This window comes from Rhinoraja longicauda, chromosome 33 (genome assembly GCF_053455715.1).
Source record: "Rhinoraja longicauda isolate Sanriku21f chromosome 33, sRhiLon1.1, whole genome shotgun sequence".
In the NCBI taxonomy this organism is placed as follows: domain Eukaryota; kingdom Metazoa; phylum Chordata; class Chondrichthyes; order Rajiformes; family Arhynchobatidae; genus Rhinoraja; species Rhinoraja longicauda.
The window spans coordinates 13,527,714-13,548,186 of record NC_135985.1 but is presented as its reverse complement, the minus strand read 5'-3'; the positions used below and the strand labels follow the sequence as shown (position 1 = coordinate 13,548,186).

General features: G+C 43.0%; 1 protein-coding gene across 2 annotated transcripts in view; it reads right to left on the bottom strand.

Annotated features, from left to right (window-relative positions):
- The window catches only part of LOC144608887 (SHC-transforming protein 1-like), an 89,064-nt gene that overhangs the window by 35,004 nt on the left and 33,587 nt on the right, over nucleotides 1-20,473 (bottom strand). For both annotated transcript variants that reach the window (XM_078427105.1, XM_078427104.1), the window contains one exon: nucleotides 10,314-10,384. In XM_078427105.1, the coding sequence (XP_078283231.1) occupies nucleotides 10,314-10,384 (71 nt within the window). The remainder of the gene's footprint in view (nucleotides 1-10,313; nucleotides 10,385-20,473) is intronic.

The window sequence follows — 20,473 nt, the reverse complement described above, 5'->3', positions numbered from 1 at the left end:
AAAAATGTGGGACCTACAGACCAGTACACCTGATATCAGTGATATTTAAATGACTAGAGGGGATTCGGACGGACAAGATATACATGCATTTGGAAAGAAAGGGGTTGCTTAGGGATTGTCAGCATTGCTTTGTGCAAGGAAGATCATCATTCACAAAACTGATTTGACTTTTTATTACAAAATGACAGCAGGGCCATAGATGTTGTCCATATCATGTACCTCTCCGCTGTAAATGGATCGATTGTAATCATGTGTTGTCTTTCTGCTGACTCATTAGCACGCAACAAAAGCTTCTCACTGTACCTCGGTACACGTGATAATAAACTAAATTGAAACTTAAGGTCTTTGATAAGGTTCTGCATGGTAGGCTGCTCTGGAATGATACTGGAGATGGCATGGGATCCAGGGAGAGCTTGTTAATATATCATTGGCTTGATGATAGGAAGCAGCGGGTGATGGTGGAAAGTTGGTTTTTTGGACTGCATGCCTGTGACTGATAGTGTGGCTCAGGGGTCAGTGCTGGGCCCATTGGAGTTTGTCATCTATATCAATAACATATGACGAGAATGTACAAGGCATGGTTAGAAATTTTGCAGATGACATGAAAATAAATGGAATTGTGGGCAATGAAGAAAGTTATCAAGAACACAGAGCAGGATCTTGATCAATTTGGTAAGTGGGCCGAGGAATATCAACCATTTCCTGCATGATAAACCTTATCCCTCCGATCCGCTTAAAACTACTTTCTTTCACTTTTAAATTGTGCCTTCTTGTTTTTGATATCCCTACCATGGGGGAAAATTCCAATTATCTACCCTGTATTGGAATTTGACTTCCCAAAATGCATCACTCACATTTGTCAGGATTAAATTCCGTCTGTCAATGTTCTGCCCAACTTTCCGACTGATCTATAACCTGACATAGTCTTCGACCATCTTCCTTGCCATTGACAAACAAATGTTGTTCCACCAACCTCGGTGCCATCTCCAAACCTACTTAACATACCACCGACATTCATATCCGAGTCATCAATATATATCAAAGACAGCAAAGTTCCCAGCATCAATCTCTGTGATACATCACTAGTCACAGACTTCCAATCAGAAAAAAACATCCCACACTTTGCCACCTACTGCCAAGCCAATTTTGGATTCAATTAGTCAGCTTTCTTTGAATCCCCTATGCCTTAAGCTTCTGGATCGGCCCACAATGCAGGACCTTGTCAGATACCTTACTCAAGTCCATATCATCAAAACCTACCACTCTCCCTTCACCAATTTCCATTGTTTCCTTCTCAAAAACCCTCAAGTTAGCGAGACAGATTTCCCTCATTACAAAGCAACGCTAACTCTCCGTAATCAGTCCCCATCTTTTCAACTGAAAATAAATCCTTAGAATTTTCTCCAATGCTTTTCCTTTCCATTGATGCAAGGCTCAGAGCCTATCACTGCTGCCCTTCTTAATGGAACAACATTCATTATCCTCCAGTCTTCTTGGGACAGTCAAGATCCTTAGGGCCCCAGCAATATCCTCCCTTGTTTCCTCATAACATTCAAGGACAAATCGTATCTGGCCCAGTGATTTATGTATTCCAAGGCATCGAACATCCCCACCTTCTTAATACCTACACACTCCAGAAAATTTCCCATCCCTTGAACTCACTATCCTTCACATCCTTCCTGTTGGTGTATACAGATGAGAATTATTCACTTAGGACTTTCCCACTTCCCCTAGTTCCACACATAGATTATCGTTTCAGTCACTAAAGAGACCCACTTTTTCCAGTCCACCCACTCTACCCTCTTGATCCCGATATACCTACATAATTACTGAGCATTTTCCTTAATCTCACTTGATAAGTCAAGTCAAGTCAATTTTATTTGTATAGCACATTTAAAAACAACCCACGTTGACCAAAGTGCTGTACATCTGATTAGGTTCCAATGGAAAAAAAGAAAAGAAACATACAGTAGCACGCAAACAGTTCACAGCGCCTCCTCAATGAGCCTCAAACGCTAGGGAGTAGAAATAGGTTTTGAGCCTGGACTTAAAGGAGTCGATGGAGGGGGCAGTTCTGATGGGGAGAGGGATGCTGTTCCACAGTCTAGGAGCTGCAACCGCAAAAGCGCGGTCACCCCTGAGCTTAAGCCTAGACCGCGGGATAGTGCGTAGCCCCAAGTCGGCCGACCTGAGGGACCTGGAGTTAGAGAGGGGGGTTAGAAGATTTTTGATGTGGGAGGGGGAGTGTCCATTTAGGGCTTTATACGTGAATAGGAGGAGCTTGAAGTTGATTCTGTACCGTACAGGGAGCCAGTGGAGAGAGGCCAGAATCGGGGTGATGTGGTCCCTTTTACGGGTACCCGTCAGGAGTCTCGCTGCGGCGTTTTGGACCAGTTGCAGGCGGGACAGGGAAGATTGGCTGATCCCAGTGTATAGGGAGTTGCAGTAGTCTAGGCGGGAGGAAATGAAAGCGTGAATGATTTTTTCTGTGTCGTCGAATTGGAGGAAAGGTTTGATTTTAGCTATGGTTCGAAGTTGGAAGAAGCTGGCTTTTACCACAGCGTTGACTTGCTTATCAAATTTTAATGCAGAGTCAAATATCATGCTGAGGTTTTTGACATGCGGTTTGACTAGGCAGGATAGACTTCCAAGACTGCCTGTTATCAATTTGATGGAGTCGGGGGGGCCGAATAGGATGACCTCAGACTTGCTCTCATTTAATTGGAGGAAGTTCTGTGCCATCCAACATTTTATGTCCTCAAGGCAGTGTGAGAGGCTGTTTAAATTTGACTGGTTGTTAGGTTTCAGGGGGAGGTAAAGCTGAGTGTCATCGGCATAGCAGTGGAAAGAAATGCCGTGCCTTTGAATGATTTGGCCAAGGGGGAGCATGTATAGAGAGAAGAGAATGGGGCCTAGGATGGAGCCTTGTGGAACTCCGCAGGAGAGGCTAGCTGGAGCAGAGGAATAACTGCCTATGTTGATGGCGAAACTCCTATCTTTGAGGTACGAAGCGAACCAGCTCAGGGCAGTGCCATCAATGCCAACCGCGTACCGGAGACGGTCAATAAGGATGGTGTGGTCCACTGTATCGAACGCTGCGCTGAGGTCGAGAAGGAGCAGGATTGCACAGTCACCGGTGTCGATGGCGAGAAGCAGGTCGTTGTGTACCTTCAACAAGGCAGACTCTGTGCTGTGGTGGGCTCTGAAACCTGACTGGAAACTTTCCAGGATGGTGTTTTGGTGCAGGTAGGGCACTAATTGGTTTAGAATTGCCTTTTCAAGGACTTTTAACAGGAATGGCAGTTTGGAAATGGGTCTGTAGTTGCTAGGCAAGGTGGGGTCTAGGTTAGGTTTTTTCAGTAGGGGCTGGACCACCACGTGCTTGAAACTGGTTGGAACAGTGCCAGTGGCCAGAGAACTGTTGATAATAGAGAGGATGCTGGGACCGGCTATTGCAATGACATCCTTCAGAAGGGCAGTGGGGGCAGGATCAAGGGGGCAGGTTGCAGGTTTCATAGCGGAGACAAGCTTTGCAAGGGAGGATAGAGTGACGGGTTGGAAGCAGTCCAATTTAGATGAACAGACTAGTGAGACAGCTAGGTCACGGGTGAGAGGGGAAATGTTCATTCTAATATTCTCAACTTTGTTGGTGAAAAATTTAGCGAATTCTTCGCACTTAGCAGGGGACCCAACTAAGCTGGTACTGGGGGCGGGACATATGACAGAGGTAATTGTTCTAAATAGGACCTTGGAGTTATGAGAGTTTTTGGAAATAAGGTCGGAGAAGTATTGTGCTCTAGCAGACTTTACTGCTTCCTGGTATTTGAGAAGATTGTTTCTCAGAATTTCGAAGGAAATTTGAAGCTTGTCACATTTCCACCTCCTGCATACATCCTCTATATTCCTTGAGATATATTGAAAGAATCAAAATATCCAAAAGGACTGTAAAAACTCTTGAGCACAAGTTAATAGTATGGGACAATTAAGCAGCTTAGTGAACATTTGGGGAATATTGCCCAATCACTTTCAGGAATCAACACAGATATATCTCATGATGCTTATACTCCAAACGAGCCTCTTCTTCCTCCATCTCACCCAGTGAACACGTGAGGGCGTGCAGCGTAGGTTTACTAGGTTAATTCCCGGAATGGCGGGACTGTCATATGTTGAAAGACTGGAGTGACTAGGCTTGTATACACTGGAATTTAGAAGGATAAGAGGAGATCTTATCGAAACGTATAAGATTATTAAGGGGTTGGACACGTTAGAGGCAGGAAACATGTTCCCAATGTTGGGGGAGTCCAGAACAAGGGGCCACAGTTTAAGAATAAGGGGTAGGCCATTTAGAACCGAGATGAGGAAAAACTTTTTCAGTCAGAGAGTTGTGAATCTGTGGAATTCTCTGCCTCAGAAGGCAGTGGAGGCCAATTCTCTGAATGCATTCAAGAGAGAACTAGATAGAGCTCTTAAGGATAGCGGAGTCAGGGGGTATGGGGAGAAGGCAGGAACGGGGTACTGATTGAGAATGATCAGCCATGATCACATTGAATGGCGGTGCTGACTCGAAGGGCCGAATGGCCTCCTCCTGCACCTACTGTCGATTGTCTATTTCCTGTCCTGTCACCCACAGTGGCTACATAGCCTCTTTCAATCCAATCTATGATATTCGTGTCAATTACTCTGAAGAGCAGATTTCAGATTCTAACTCCTCTCTGAATAACAAAATCCCTAATGTACATAAAATAACATAAAACAATACAGCACGGGAACAGGTCCTTTGGCCAGAAATGTCCGTGGGGAATATTATACTAAGTTACAGTAATTTCCTCTGCGTGCCTGTGATCTATATTCCTCCATTCCTTGCAAATCCATGTGCCTATCTAAAACCCTATTAAATGTCTATATCTTCAACTATCACCCCCTGGCAGCATATTCCAGGTACCCAGCACTTTGTGTGAGAAAAACCTTCCCTACAAAGCTTTTTTAAACTCCCCCCATCCTTCTGATCGTACAGCTAGGCTCTCCAGTCTTTGACATCTTCACACTGGGAAAATGATTCTGACTGTTTACCCTATATATGGCTCTCTCATTATTTTATATACTTCGATCAGTCTCCCCACAACATGTGCTCCAGAGAAAACAATCTGGAGTTTGTCCAATCTCTCCTTACAGCCAAAACATTCTAACCTTCCCTGCAACACTACAAATGTTCGGGATAGGACGTTCTTTTAGGAAGGAGATGAGGAGGAATTTCTTTACTCAGAGGGTGGTAAATCTGTGGAATTCTTTGCCACGTAAGGCTGTGGAGGCCAAGTCAGTGGATATATTTATGGGCGAGATAGATAGCTTCTTGATTAGTGCAGGTGTCAGAGGTTATGGGGAGAAGGCAGGAGAATGGGATTAGGAGGGAGAGATGGATCAGCCATGATTGAATGGTGGAGTAGACTTGATGGGCCGAATGGCCTAATTCTGCTCCTATCACGATCTTATGATCTAATCCAAGCAGCATCCTGGTAAACGTCTCCTGCATCCTCTCCAAAGGCTTCAAAATTTGGTTTTATTAGTGACTATCTTAGATATATAACCACATTGAAGCACCTTCATTGCATGTAGAAAAAAGGCACAATCACTGTTAAAAACAATGTTTTAAATATTAATCTGGTTAGTGGCGTTCTTTCAGCTTGATGTACACTGGATGTAATCTCTGTCTCATCTAATCAGGTGATTTATTTCCAAAAGCAGAAGTGCGTTAAAAATGAATTACACTCATTTATATCTGTTCTGTTCCTCACTGGTGCAAGCTCACCGAATATAACGTTGTTATTTAAATAATTGGCGCATTAGAGCAAATGTCATTCGGAAAAGACTGGAGGATGCTTATGCTGTGAGAGCACTTTTTGAAGGCTATGATTAATAAAGCACCAGAGGGTAGCTTTACAAGTCAGCTCCACCTAACTGATGCAGAAACTATTCTGACATTGTTACAAATCCACATTCCACCACAAACATTTGATTCGAACAAAATTTACCACACTTCAACTTTTATGCATTTTTGTATTTGTACAGAAAGTTTCTTCGCTTATAAATGAAATATTTAAACAGGGGTTTTTATAAACAGTTCATGGCAAATGTAGGCGTGTCAAACATGTGGCGTGTAGGCGTGTCAAACATTACCAACGAGAAATCACTTCAAACAAATTAAATCTGATTTACTGTCAAGGTCTGTATAAAATTCTAAACAGGAAATTGACTAAATGAAGTTTCCATTCAATTGCGGCAACTGTACACTCGTGATTGATCCACTGTCACATTAAGGAAGTCCTTTAATTTGTTTTCCATTTCCCAGCAACATGGTTTTCCACCCAGTGCAAAGAGCCGCTGCCTTTCCTGAGCAGAACATGCAAACCTTGCACGATTGTAAAAGGGAGAAGGGTCTCAACCCGAAACGTCACCCATTCCTTCTCTCCAGAGATGCTGCCTGTCCCGCTGAATTACTCCAGCATTTTGTGTCTACCTTCGATTCAAACCAGCATCTGCAGTTCTTTCCTGCACATGATTGCAAAATCTGTGCTTGGTTTGTCTCAGGAGAGGAGTGTAAATGCTACACAGGGTTTTTCCTGTTCTGCACATCTGCCAAGGTGACCATTTTTGAATTGCAAAACAAAACTTATCATCGATCAAAGACAGCAAAGTCGATCCCAAATCATGCAGATATAATCATGCAAGGAGTCCCCTCTCGCACAGCAACTTGTATTGTCATGGATAGTTGATCATCCAGATCACAGAATGTTCTCAATTTCAATGAGATCTCCTCTCAATTTTCTGAACTCTTGAGACTACAGGGCTCATCCACTTCTTAGATGGTAAACCCACCCGTTCACACAGTCACACCTTCATATGGACTACCTCTTCCTTCTCTTTCTTGATCTCCATCTTTGTCCCAGGAGATAGGCTAGCCACAAACATAATTCCACTTCCTCCCCTCCTGCCTCCTGTAAGACTTGATTCTTTTCTCTCAATCTTCCATCTCTTTTATATTTGGTGCAATTACAAGACTTTCTACAGAGGTATCTTGCTTCTTCTTGAATATCCTCTCTAGCACAAAGAGCCCTTGCCCTGGAAAGAGCAAGGATACAGTTCCTCTCCTCACCTTCCATCCCACCAGCCTCCATGTTCACTGGTACATCTTATGCAATTTCCACCAGCTACAACAAGATTCCACAATCGAACACATCTTTCCCTCCCTCATTTCATTATTTTGAATGGATTGTTCCCTTTGTAACTCACTGATCCATTCCCCTGCCCCCTCGATCCCGATTACGGCTGCTGTCTGTACGGAGTTTGTACGTTCTCCCCGTGACTGTGTGGGTTTTCCCCGGGTGCTCCAGTTTCCTCCCACACTCCAAAGACGTACAGGTTGGGAGGTTAATAGACTTTGGTAAAATTGTAAATTATCCCTAGTCTGTAGGATAGTGTTAGTGTACGGGGTGAGCACTGGCCAGCGTGGACTTGGTAGGCTGAAGGGCCTGTTTCCGCTTTATATTTCTGAAGTCTACAGGGACATGGATAGGATAGTTTAGAAGAATACGGGCAAAATGCAGGGAGGTGGGACTAGTGTAGATGGGATATGTGGGCCTGCATGGGCAAGTTGGGCCAAAGAGCCTGTTTCCATGCTGTACGAGTTTCTCTAACTCTATTTCAAATTTCTGGGTGGTAATCTGCAAATTCTACAAGTGTGGATTTCCATTACCCAAACAGCCGTAACACAAGGTTCACTGGATCTGCGGTGGTCTCACTCTTGTCTCCTGTACATTGGAGAAATTAACCACGGGTTGGATGACCACATTCAATCCACAGCATGACCCTGCCTCTTCATCCCCTCACTCTGACCTCTGCCTGTGATTTCCTGTATTGTTATTATTAGGTCCCATGTGACTTCTTGCGCTTCTGTAGTCCGATCCACTGCAAGCCTGATGAACAAAACCTCATTTCCTGGGCTCATTGTGGTTTTCTGGACGCAATACTGAAGTCTACATCTTCAGGTAACTTGCTTTCTATGCATCAGAATTGGGCATTGCTGTTGATAGTCATCCAACTGTGATATTGGCTCAGTTTTTGCTTCCCATTAGTCAGTGATCTTGCCTTTGCATTATCATCCTCAAATGGCTTGCATTAATCCATTGACTGGAGAAGAAAAAAATCTACCAGATCTGCTGAGCATTTCCATCATTTTGTTTTACTTTCAGCCTTGTAAATCTCAATCACACTCCCTTCACACAAACACTTATTTCTTTGGGTAGGGAAAAGAAAACTGTACAAGTGTTCCAGGTGTGGTCTCACCCATTTCCTGACAGCCAGACAGCTTTGTTCCTATATTCAAATCCTGGATTTGCTTGGATGTTAACTTTCAGTGACTTGCATACAAAAATGCTCATGTTCCCTTGGCATATCAATATAATCCATTCTCTTACAATTACAAAAAAACTTTTGTTTTTGTTTTATGCAGCTTTATAAAACTCTGCTTCAGGCACATGTGGGGCATTTTGTGCAGTTCTGGTCACCGCCACAGGAAAGATGTGCAGGCGTTGGACAGAGTGCAGAAGAGGTGCACCAGGATGTGGTCTGGATTGGAGTGCATTAGCAAAAAGGAGAAGTTGGACAAATATAATTGTGTTCTCTGGAGCATTGGAGGATGAGGGGGTGATCTGATTGAAGCATGTAAAATAATAACAGGAATAGTTAAGTAGATAGCCAGAGTATTTTTCCCAGCGTGGAAATGTTAAATACCTGACAGAATAGATTTAAAGGTGAGAGAGGAAATATTTCGAGGAGATTTATGAGCAAGTTTAAAAAATAATTATATATATATATATATATATATAGTGTGTGTGCCTGGAATGCGCTGGTAGAGGAGGTGGTGGAAGCTGATATGACAGCAATGATTAAAAGACATATAGACAAGCACTTGAACATGCAAGGAATAGAGGGATATAGACCATGTGAAAGCAGAAGAGATTTGTTTAATTTGGCATCACGGTCTGCATAGGCTTAGTGGGCCGTAGGTATGTTGTGCTGATCCATGTTCTCTAAAATGGATGACTTCAAAGGTTTTCATATTATATCATGTCCTTGTCCACATTCAGCTTCTCTCGGAGGTAGACACAAAATGCTGGAGTAACTCAGCAGGACAGGCAGCATCTCTGGAGAGAAGGAATGGGTGAGGTTTCGGCTTGAGACCCTTCTTCAGACTGATTCAGCTTTTCTCTATCTTCTTGAAGCATCTTTAAATCTCCCTCCCTGGTCTCTGTCCCAACTGCTTGGCTGTGATTGGGGCTGTAAGCATATTTTAATACCATGCAGATTGACCACTGCGTGAAGTCTCCACAGATACTCACAGAAGGGAAATCGTGGGTTATCCCTGTGTGTCTGATGGGGCAAGTGACAAATCAGGCAACTATTGCCATGTTTCTTATCTACTACCACATGATTTGTTGCCTGGCACTAGAAACTTTGCAAATGAAAAAATGTTCGGGAATCACAAAGAAGCAAATTTCTGAGTTGAGCTGTATAACACAATCCTTCACCGGGTGAATGCCGAGCATGAAGCTCATTTGCAAATGGCACTGATAGCATCCTTTTCCTTGTTCACTTTGTTAGTCCAGGAATGAATTTGTAACTGAGCAGCAAGCATCAGCATCCAATCACTTCAAAACATCACACACACACACACACGCACACACACACACACGCACACACGCACACACCCTGACCCCCCCCTCCCCCACCACTGCTCCTAGGCACAGACAAGACCAAAGATACTAGAGGAACAAGATGGATCACTCTGTTGAAATTGCCTGTACTGAAGTGTAGTACGCAAAGGAGCCATTTTAGTAGGCAAAACCCGCCATCTGTTATGCCTCTCGCAATGTAATCAGTGTTTTGGGGAAACAGTATGTGTGATGATACCATTAAAATGCAGAATATATCTCATCTATCAATTCACAGATTTTTGTTATTTTTCTTTTAAAATGTTTCTGCAAGTTTCTGCCTACTAAAATGGTGCCGTGACGTACTACGGTTTTTAGGGTCGAGTGGTCTATTTTGTTCCTCTAGTATCTATGGACAAGACATTGTTGCAGACATTTGCAACTATAACACGATTTGATTAACCAGCTTCCTGCTAATCAAGAATATTTCTAAAACTGTTACTGACACACCCAAGCAGATAATGATTTGTTAATTACTACAAAAGAGAAAAAGAAACATGTGCAGACCTCTTTGCCCCGACATCCACATTTTCCGTGGGTGCTTACCTTGTTACCTGGGTTCTTGTACTGAAATCAAGTGTCCTCATTGACCGCAGGACTTCCACACAACCCATATACTGAAATAGGAAAGGAGAAAGGCATATAACTTTCTTAAAATTATTCAAAGATGAACTATATGAACAAAATTAAGTGATTTTGAGGTAATTGAAACAACGTCAGTGCCCACCCCTCCACACCGACCGACAGTGCTACTCCAGGCCCTAACCTGGGTCAACTGGGAACATTTCGAGATGAGTCCGTTGAGCAGCAATGGTTATCAGTTGCTTCATCTGATCTGCTTCTGACCTTGACTCACACGGTCTTCACTTCAGCCACATTTTGGAATCGGGATATAAAGAACAGCCGCCATCATGTAAAATGGTTAGCATGAGTGAGGAAGAATGAATTTCTATCCCATTTCATCCTTCCAAGAGGATGAAAGACAACGGGAGATGGTCATTTGCTAATGATTATTCAATGGCAGCAGAGGTGGAGTTTCAGCAGTTTGATGATGAAACAAACAACAACAGAACAAAGTCAGGCAGTCAGTGAGCATCTGTGGAAAGTGAAACCATTCAATATTTTAGGTCAGGGACTCTTCCTCAGAACTGGGGAGGGGAGAGTAGAGGGGGGACAGTTTTCAAAGGAGAGCTGGGTGAAGCAGTGAGTCAAAGTCAGAGTCATAGAGTTACACAGCGATGCGAACAGGCCCTTTCGGCCCAACTCCATTGCAACCAAGATGTCCTTCTGACCTAGACTCATTTGCCTACATTTGGCCCATATTTCTCTAATACCTTGCTACCCATGCAACTGTCCAAATGTCTAAATGTTCTAATTGTACTTCCTTTACCACCTCCTCTAGCAAGTCATCCTCATACCTGCCATCCTCTGAAAAAGTAGCCCCTACGGTCTCATTTAAATCTTTCCCCTCCCACCTTAAACTTATGCCCTCTCATTTTTGATTACCTTACTCTGGGAAAAGACTGTGATCATTCACCTTATCTATGTCCTCATGATTTTATATACCTGTACAAGGTCACACCTCAGGTTCCTACACTCCAGGGAAAGTGTCACAACCTTTTGAATCTTTCCTTATAACTAGAGTTCCCCAATCTTGGTAACATCCCCATTAATCCTTTCTACGTCCTTTCTAACATAATGACATCCTTCCTATAGCTGGGTGACCAGAACTGAACATAATACTCCGTGTGGTCTGACTGATGACTTGCACAGTGGCAAAATGATGACCCAATTCTGTATTCAGTGCCCTGAGTGATAAAGGCAAGCGTGCCAAATGCCTTATTTACAATACTGTCTGGTGGTGTAGCAGCAGAGCTATGCCTTACAGTGCCAGAGACCTGGGTTCGATCCTGACTACGGGTGCTTGTTTGTACAGAGTTTGTACGTTCTCCCCGTGCCCTGCTTGGGTTTTCTCTGAGATCTCCGGTTTCCTCCCACACTCCAAGCAGGTTTGTAGATTAATTGGCTTGGTATAAATGTAAATTGTCCCTAGTGTGTGTAGGATAGTGTAAATGTGCGGGGATCGCTGGTTGGTGCGGATTCGGTGGGCTGAAGGGCCTGCTTCCGCGCTGTATCTCTAAACTGAACTTAACTAAACTAAACTTGTGCTGCTACTTTTGGGGAACTATGTACCTGCACTCCTGGATGCCTCTATTCTACATTCTCCAGGACCTTACCATTTACAGTGTAAATCCTGCCCTGGATTAACTTACCAAAATGCAACACCTCACATTCGTCCAAGTTAAATTCCATCTGCCATTCCCCTAGATTCTGCTGTGATCTTAGATAACCTTTTTCTCAGTCCACTACACCACCAATTTTGGTGTCATCTGCAAACTTACTGAGGTGCTTTCAGAAGACCCAGTCTACAGTCAATATTCAGTCAAGAGTTGTGAAGATAAACACAAGAGTCTGGATGGTTGAGCTGCCTAATTTGCACTGTATCCTGGTGGGAGGTTGACAACAAAGGATGTGGATTGGAATTTGTTCAGCGAGTGGCAGCACAAAGTTACACTTTGAAGATTTTGCTCTTGCTTGTAAAAAGTGAATTTGTGATTTTGCTTTAAATGGATCATCACTAACAGACTATTCTTGAAAGAGACCCAGGAGAGTACGGTTTGCTTCACACCACTGCATCACCTTCACACCTCTGCATCACAATGCATTCAGGAGGTGACTCATTCTCCGAGGTTATGTGGTGAACAAATCATTCCTGCTTTTTTTTTAGCGTTAATTTCACACAGCAACTCAAAGAAAGGTTTTAAAAAGAAATCAATATTTTGTTTTGATAATAAATTGTCCCAAATTACTTATCTCATCACTGACTCACACCAGCATAAATGGATGACTTTTAAATCAGGCACCTTTCTGACATTAGGGAGGTGTCTACATACTCATAGAAATCTGGCTCACTGTCCAAGGGATTCACTAGTTTAATGGACATGATATAGGTCTAGCAATACAGAAGTAGAAAGTTGGTGCTGATATTTAAAGATCATAATTTGGGAAATTGGCAAACAAAAAAAGGATGACGATGAAAACTTTCAATTTACGCTAAAACCAAATTAATGTAGTATGAAGGAATATGACAGGTGGCTTTCAATAAGAGTTTGGAGGAGGTGAGAAATGACTCAATTATCACCTTTGCAAGGCATTGCCATGGAAGTGTCTGGTTTAAGGAAGTCAGTAAGCTTGTGAAACATTCATTAGTTAGAATCAGAGTCAGAGAGTCATACAGCGTGGAAACAGGCTCTTTGGCCCAACTTGCCCATGCCAACCAAGATACCCCATCTAAGCTAGTTCTTCCTGCTGGAGTTTGGCCCATATCTCTCTAAACCTTTCCTGTCCATATACCCGTCGAAATGTCTTTTAACTGTTGTTATAGTACCTGCCTCAACTACCACCTCTGGCAGCTTCTTCCATATCCCATCACCCTCTGTGTGAAAAAGTTGTCCCTCAGGTTCCTATTAAATCTTTTCCCTCTCACCTTAAACCTATTTAGAACGGAGATGAGGAAGAACTTTTTCAGTCAGAGAGTGGTGAAGGTGTGGAATTCTCTGCCTCAGAAGGCAGTGGAGGCCAGTTCGTTGGATGCTTTCAAGAGAGAGCTGGATAGAGCTCTTAAGGATAGCGGAGTGAGGGGGTATGGGGAGAAGGCAGGAACGGGGTACTGATTGAGAGTGATCAGCCATGATCGCATTGAATGGTGGTGCTGGCTCGAAGGGCTGAATGGCCTACTCCTGCACCTATTGTCTATGTCCTCTGGTTCTTGATTCCTCTACTCTGGGTAAAGGACTCTGTGCATTCACCCTATCTAACTGCCTCATGATGTTACACACCTTTATAAGGTCACCCCTCAGTCTCCAGCGCTCGAATGAACAATGTTCTAACCTGCCCAACCTCTCCTTATTGCTCAGGCCCTCAAGATCTGACAACATCCTTGTGAATCTTCCCTGCACACTTTCCTGCTTAACAAGATCTTTCCTATGCAAGGTGACCAAAAATGAATACTGTACTCCAAATATGTTCTCCCTTGTCCATTTTTCCATTCCCAGCCATTACACCAGTTCTTGCAGCATTTTCCCTTACAACTGCAGGCAACACAACATCTGTTCTTCCCTTCTAGGAACCCAAACTGTCTTTCCAGGTGAAGCAGTAATTCACTTCCTCTTCTTCCAATCTACTGTGAGCATTTGGTATTCACAATGTGGTCTTCTTTACATTGGAGAAACCAAACCCAGATTCGGTGACAATTTCGGGTAACTCGGTTTTTCGGTATCATTGAACTCTATGGTTAGTTGGCAGGGATGAATGATTCTGAGAAATCAAATTATTGTCCCATCTTCCACCTCAGTATGGGGCAGCCTTCTGGAGTACTACATCTTGAGGTAATTTGATTTCTGTCTTTATCAGTTATCTACCTGTGATGTGGCCTCGGTTGTTTAAAAAAAAGGAACTGCAGATGCTGGTTTGCAAAAGAAGACGCAGAGTGCTGGAGTAGCTCAATGGCTCTGGCAGTCGCTCAATGCCTCATGAGGTCATGGATAGGTGATGTTTCAGTTGGGACCTTTCTTCAGACTTCTTCTGAAGGGGCTCCATCCAAAACGTCACCTACCCATGTTCTCCTGAGATGCTGTCTGATCCACTGAGCTCCTACAGAACTTTGTGTCTTTCCACACTGCCTGATTTGTTTGTTTCCTTCCCCTTTCATCTCTCTGATAGTGGAGGATATGTCAATGACTCATTGACTAGATAACTTGTCTAACCCTGGCCACCTTATCAGAGACGTTCCCTTGCCCTATTTGCCCTGCCCCTTAATAATCTATGTTTGTCTCATTCCTAATTCTGACAAAGGATCTCCAAACTGAAACTTTGACAGATGCAACCTAACCCGCTGAGCATTTCCTGTATTTTGTGCTTTCATTTTAGATTTCCCTCATCTGCACTCCATTGACTGGAGACAAGAGATGGTCAATAAATCCAACCCACACCACTGTTGGAGAAAAAAAAAAAATCAGACATGATTTTTATATCCGAGACTACAGAAATGCAAAATTGTAAGACAAATTGATTACCCGTTATAAAGTATTAATTGCACTGAAGATGCACTAAACATTGAAAGACAAGAGGTTTATTTAATGGATTGACATGTGATATAATGTATTTTATTGGCCACCTCATGGATCTATACACACTGATGTTTGACATGCTTATTGATCTGTGGTAATGTATTATGACCAAGGCAGCATCTGGTGTTAACTCCAGAATGTCCACAAGTTAATTTGGCTGAGTTAATGTTTATTTTGCTCTTCTCTCAGTAGTCTCTACGAGGTGGAGGAGATAAATATTACACCCTTGTGATTCGGAGGAAGGGGAATGCCAATAATTGAATGTCAGTTTGACAAATGGCCATAAAATTAGGCAAGAAGGCAAGGGGAGGGGAACACAAACAGTGCAAGGACACATATTAAGTAAGATGAGTGGCAAAAGTGCGGAAAATATAGTCTGATATGGGAAAATGGGAGTAATTTATTTTGAAAGAGCAAATTTTTTGGAAGAGAGATTTAAAGAAAGCAGTAGCATTAAGGGATCTGAGGTACCAAATATAGGAATCACCAGAAAGTTAAAGCACATTTGGGAAGGTTGATGGAATGTTAATCATTATTTCAAGGGGGCTAGAGTATAAAAGTGGTGAAACTTACTGCAAGTGTACAAGTCATTGGTGAGAGTACCTCTAAGACGCTGTGAGCAATTTTGCTTCCTCTCTTTGAGGAAAGGTATGTTTAATTAGAGCAGCTCCAAGAAGCTTCACTAGGATGACCCTATGTACGAATGGGGTTATCCTTGGAGGAAAGGATAAACAGGTAGATTATTGCTCATTGGAGTTTAGAAAAATGAGAGATGATCTTATTGAAACATGAGATTCTTAGGGGACCTGATAGGGAAAATGCAGAGTGTTTCTTCACATGGGAGAGTCCAGGGACAGAGGGCATATTAATATGCTGTATTTACCTGTTCAATATTTAAGTAATCATTTCTGTAATCAAAGAAATTAAACTCTTTTTTCAAGAACAGATATTTTTAGATTCAGATTTTCTATGGTGACACTACAATAAAGAAACAATCTTGGAAGTAGCAGGTAGCAACTAGATTAGTGCATGTAGGTTGGTTACCATTAATATCGCCTGCAGCTCAGTTGATAGTATAGCTGTTTCCAAATCAAGAGGTTGTTGATTCAGGACCCAGACCAGGCTCTGGAGCAGAAAAATCTAAACTCCAGAGAAACTGAGCGATTGCTGCAGTCAAAGGAGTTGTCTTTATTAAGATTTATTAATATGCTCTTTCTCGTATGGAATGGATCCCATGACCCTATTTTGAGGAACAAGATAGTAACCCAACTAATAATTAGCCCACATCCTTAAGTAGATTACATAGTTACTGCTGCCAGTGGGAAATTGTTGTGCCGGCAGCTATATAACTCCAATACAATGTGCCTACACCTAAAATTCCTTTCAATTGGCTGTAAAACACTTTGGAACACCTCGCATAAAAGGTGCATTGTGAATGCATGCCTTTAGTACTTATGTTAACAGGTCAGTTACTATAAGAAAATAACTGCAGATGCTGGTACAAATCGATTTATTCACAAAATGCTGGAGTAACTCAGCAGGTCAGGCAGCATCTCGGGAGAGAAGGAATGGGTGACGTTTCGGGTCGGGACCCTTCTTCAGACTAAATGGCTGTTACTAAATGGCTGCAAATGTCAAAAATATCTGCGTCTTCCAGTCTAAGCTGGAATCACTGAGGAAGGAGCAAAAGGTTTAGGTGTCGTGTTGACAAACGTGTGATGTATATGTAATGTAAATGCCAGTGCCCCCTTGAAGCCAAGAGCAGAAGCTGGCCAATGGGCTTGTGCCTTGTGACTGAGGTCAGATGACCTTCATGGGCCAATGGGCTTGTGCCTTGGGACATAGGTCAGGGGACCTTCTAGAAGTTTCCTGGTGAAGGATCAGTAATAAAATCTTCTTACAAGATGTCGGGCGTATATTCATTGTGCTAGCCACAACAGGGTCTTACAAAAGACATTACAAAACGGTTTCAGGCCTGAGACACAAGAGGCTGCAGATACTGGAATCTTGAGCAAAGAACAAACTTCTGGAGGAAGTCAGTGAATCAGGCAACATTTGTGGAGGGAAATGGAGGGAAGTCTGAATAAGGAATCCAACCTAAAATGTTGTCTGTTTATTTCCTTCCACAGATGCTCTCTGACCTTCCGAGTTCCTCCTGGAGTTTATCTGTTTTTGACAAAGTTCAGCCTGGTCAAAGGTTCATCCTTTTCTACTGCAGAAGGTGATGGAAGTCAAACAAATTCACAATTTGCAGTGGGAGATATTTGGAAACAGTGGAGCTGAAACTTTCAGCAATCTGCAAATGCAACAAGCCTGCCAGAGATTGCAATTGGTGTGTGGGCACTCGAAATGGGTTCTAAACTCCAGAAACATATTTCCAAACAATTTGGGAGGAAAATCAATTTTTAGTGCAACCTTGCTAACAAAGAAGGCATAAGGTTTAGCCATGCTGAGGCAGCACCTGGAGCATTGTGTATATTAATCATCTTGTCTTAAAAAACCCATACTTGCCACAGAGGGAATGTGACAATGATTCTGTGGAACAGTTCCATATTTTCGAGCTCTATTGGACTTCACAGTCGACAGGTATTTAGAATGGGTAATCAGTTCAAAACTGCTGGGAATTATTGTGTTGAACTTCAGTGAATGCTATACACCCTGAAGTCTATCCTTCCCCTTTTAGTGCCCCTCTTACCCTGCCTCAATTCTCAATAGGAGGTGGAGTGTTGTCCACTATCTAGGAGAGCCATCTACATATTGCTTGAGAAAACTATCCTGGACACAGTTTTAATAGGTTCCTTATAGGTTCCTTAGCACCATTGCAGTCCCTGTGCATAAGTCAATACGAGGGAAGTTAAAATCATCGACTATTACAACCCTATTATTTGTACATCTCTCTGCGATGTCCAAACATATTTACTCCTCTAATTCCTGCCCCTCCTCTCTACCTTGTCCTCTACATCCCTCCAAAGACGTACAGGTATGTAGGTTAATTGGCTGGGTAAATGTAAAAAATTGTCCCTAGTGGGTGTAGGATAGTGTTAATGTATGGGGATCACTGGGCGGCACGGACTTGGAGGGCCGAAAAGGCCTGTTTCCGGCTGTATATATATGATATGATATGATATGTAGCATCTGTACCGCAGAACATTGAGCAGCAGTCCAGTCCACCCCTTAACCACATTCCTGTCATGGCAATAATATCCCAATCTCATATACCGATCCATACCCTGAGTTAATCTGCCTTACTGACAGCCTTCTTGCATTGAAATAAATCTAGTTTAGTCTATCAGATTTTCCTCACTCACTATCTTGTACCTGACTACTGAAGTTATTTTCTTTAACTTCCATATTTGCCTCAACTTTCTCCTCTGCCACACTACTGCCCTGAACCTCACCCTTTGGTACTATGGAGGTAACACACCATTCTGGAGTCTTGCTCAATCAACAGTGAATGTGGATGGTTGGAACCGAGGCAAAGTTCTACTAACCACATCCTTGTGGTGGGTGAAGTGACAGTCAGACATCCCTCAAGTTCACTCACTCGTTTCAAAAGAAGTTTAACTAAAGAGTGGCAAGACAAGAATTCCATGCAAACCATACTTTCTGAGAAAGGGTCATAGAAACATAGAAACATAGAAAATAGGTGCAGGTGTAGGCCATTCGGCCCTTCGAGCCTGCACCACCATTCAATATGATCATGGCTGACCATCCAGCTCAGTAGCCTGTACCTGCCTTCTCTCCATACCCCCTGATCCCTTTAGCAAAAAGGGCCACATCTAACTCCCTCTTAAATATAGCCAATGAACTGGCCTCAACTACCTTCTGTGGCAGAGAATTCCACAGACTCACCACTCTCTGTGTGAAGAAATGTTTTCTCATCTCGGTCCTAAAAGACTTCCCTCTTATCCTTAAGCTGTGACCCCTGGTTCTGGACTCCCCCAACATCGGGAACAATCTTCCCGCATCTAGCCTCTCCAACCCCTTAAGAATTTTATATGTTTCTATAAGATCCCCCCTCAGTCTTCTAAATTCCAGCGAGTACAAGCCCAGTCTATCCAGTCTTTCCTCATATGCAAGTCCCGCCATCCCAGGGATTAATCTGGTGAACCTTCTCTGTACTCCCTCTAAGGCAAGAACGTCTTTCCTCAGGTTAGGAGACCAAAACTGCACACAATACTCCAGGTGCGGTCTCACCAAGGCCCTGTACAACTGCAGCAGAACCTCCCTGCTCCTAAACTCAAATCCTCTTGCTATGAATGCCAACTTACCATTCGCTTTCTTCACTGCCTGCTACACCTGCATGCTTGCTTTCAATGACTGGTGCACCATGACACCCAGGTCACGTTGCATTTCCCCTTCTCCCAATCGCTCACCATTCAGGTAATATTCTGCTTTCCTGTTCTTGCCGCCAAAGTGGATAACCTCACATTTATCCACATTATATTGCATCTGCCATGCATTTGCCCACTCGCCTAATCTATCCAAGTCACTCTGCAGCCTCCTAGCATCCTCCTCGCAGCTAACACTGCCACCCAGCTTCGTGTCATCCGCAAACTTAGAGATGTTGCATTCAATTCCCTCGTCCAAATCATTAATATACACTGTAAATAACTGGGGTCCCAGCACTGAGCCTTGCGGTACCCCACTAGTCACTGCCTGCCATTCCGAAAAGGACCCGTTTATTCCTACTCTTTGCTTCCTGTCCGCCAACCAATTTTCTATCCACCTCAAAACTGAACCCTCAATACCGTGTGCTTTAAGTTTGTACACCAATCTCCTATGTGGGACCTTGTCGAAGGCCTTCTGAAAGTCCAGATATAACACATCGACTGGTTCTCCCTTATCCACTCTACTAGTTACATCCTCGAAAAATTCTATAAGATTCGTCAGACATGATTTGCCTTTGGTAAATCCATGCTGACTTTGTCCGATGATTTCACCACTTTCCAAATGTGATGCTATCACATCTTTAATAACTGACTCTAGCATTTTCCCCACTACCGATGTTAGGCTAACTGGTCTATAATTCCCCGTTTTCTCTCTCCCTCCCTTTTTAAAAAGTGGGGTTACATTAGCTACCCTCCAGTCCTCAGGAACTACTCCAGAATCTAAAGAGTTTTGAAAAATTATCACTAATGCATCCACTATTTCTGAGGCTACTTCCTTAAGCACTCTGGGATGCAGCCTATCTGGCCCTGGGGATTTATCTGTCTTTAATCCATTTAATTTACCTAACACCACTTCCCGACTAACCTGGATTTCCCCTCAGTTCCTCCATCTCATTAGACCACCGGTCCCCCGCTATTTCTGGCAGACGGTTTATGTCTTCCTTAGTGAAGACAGAACCAAAGTATTTGTTCAATTGGTTTGCCATCTCCTTGTTCCCTATGATCAATTCACCTGTTTCCGACTGCAAGGGACCTACATTGGCCTTAACTAATCTTTTTCTCTTGACATATCTATAAAAGCTTTTGCAGTCTGTTTTTATGTTCCTTGCCAGTTTTCCCTCATAGT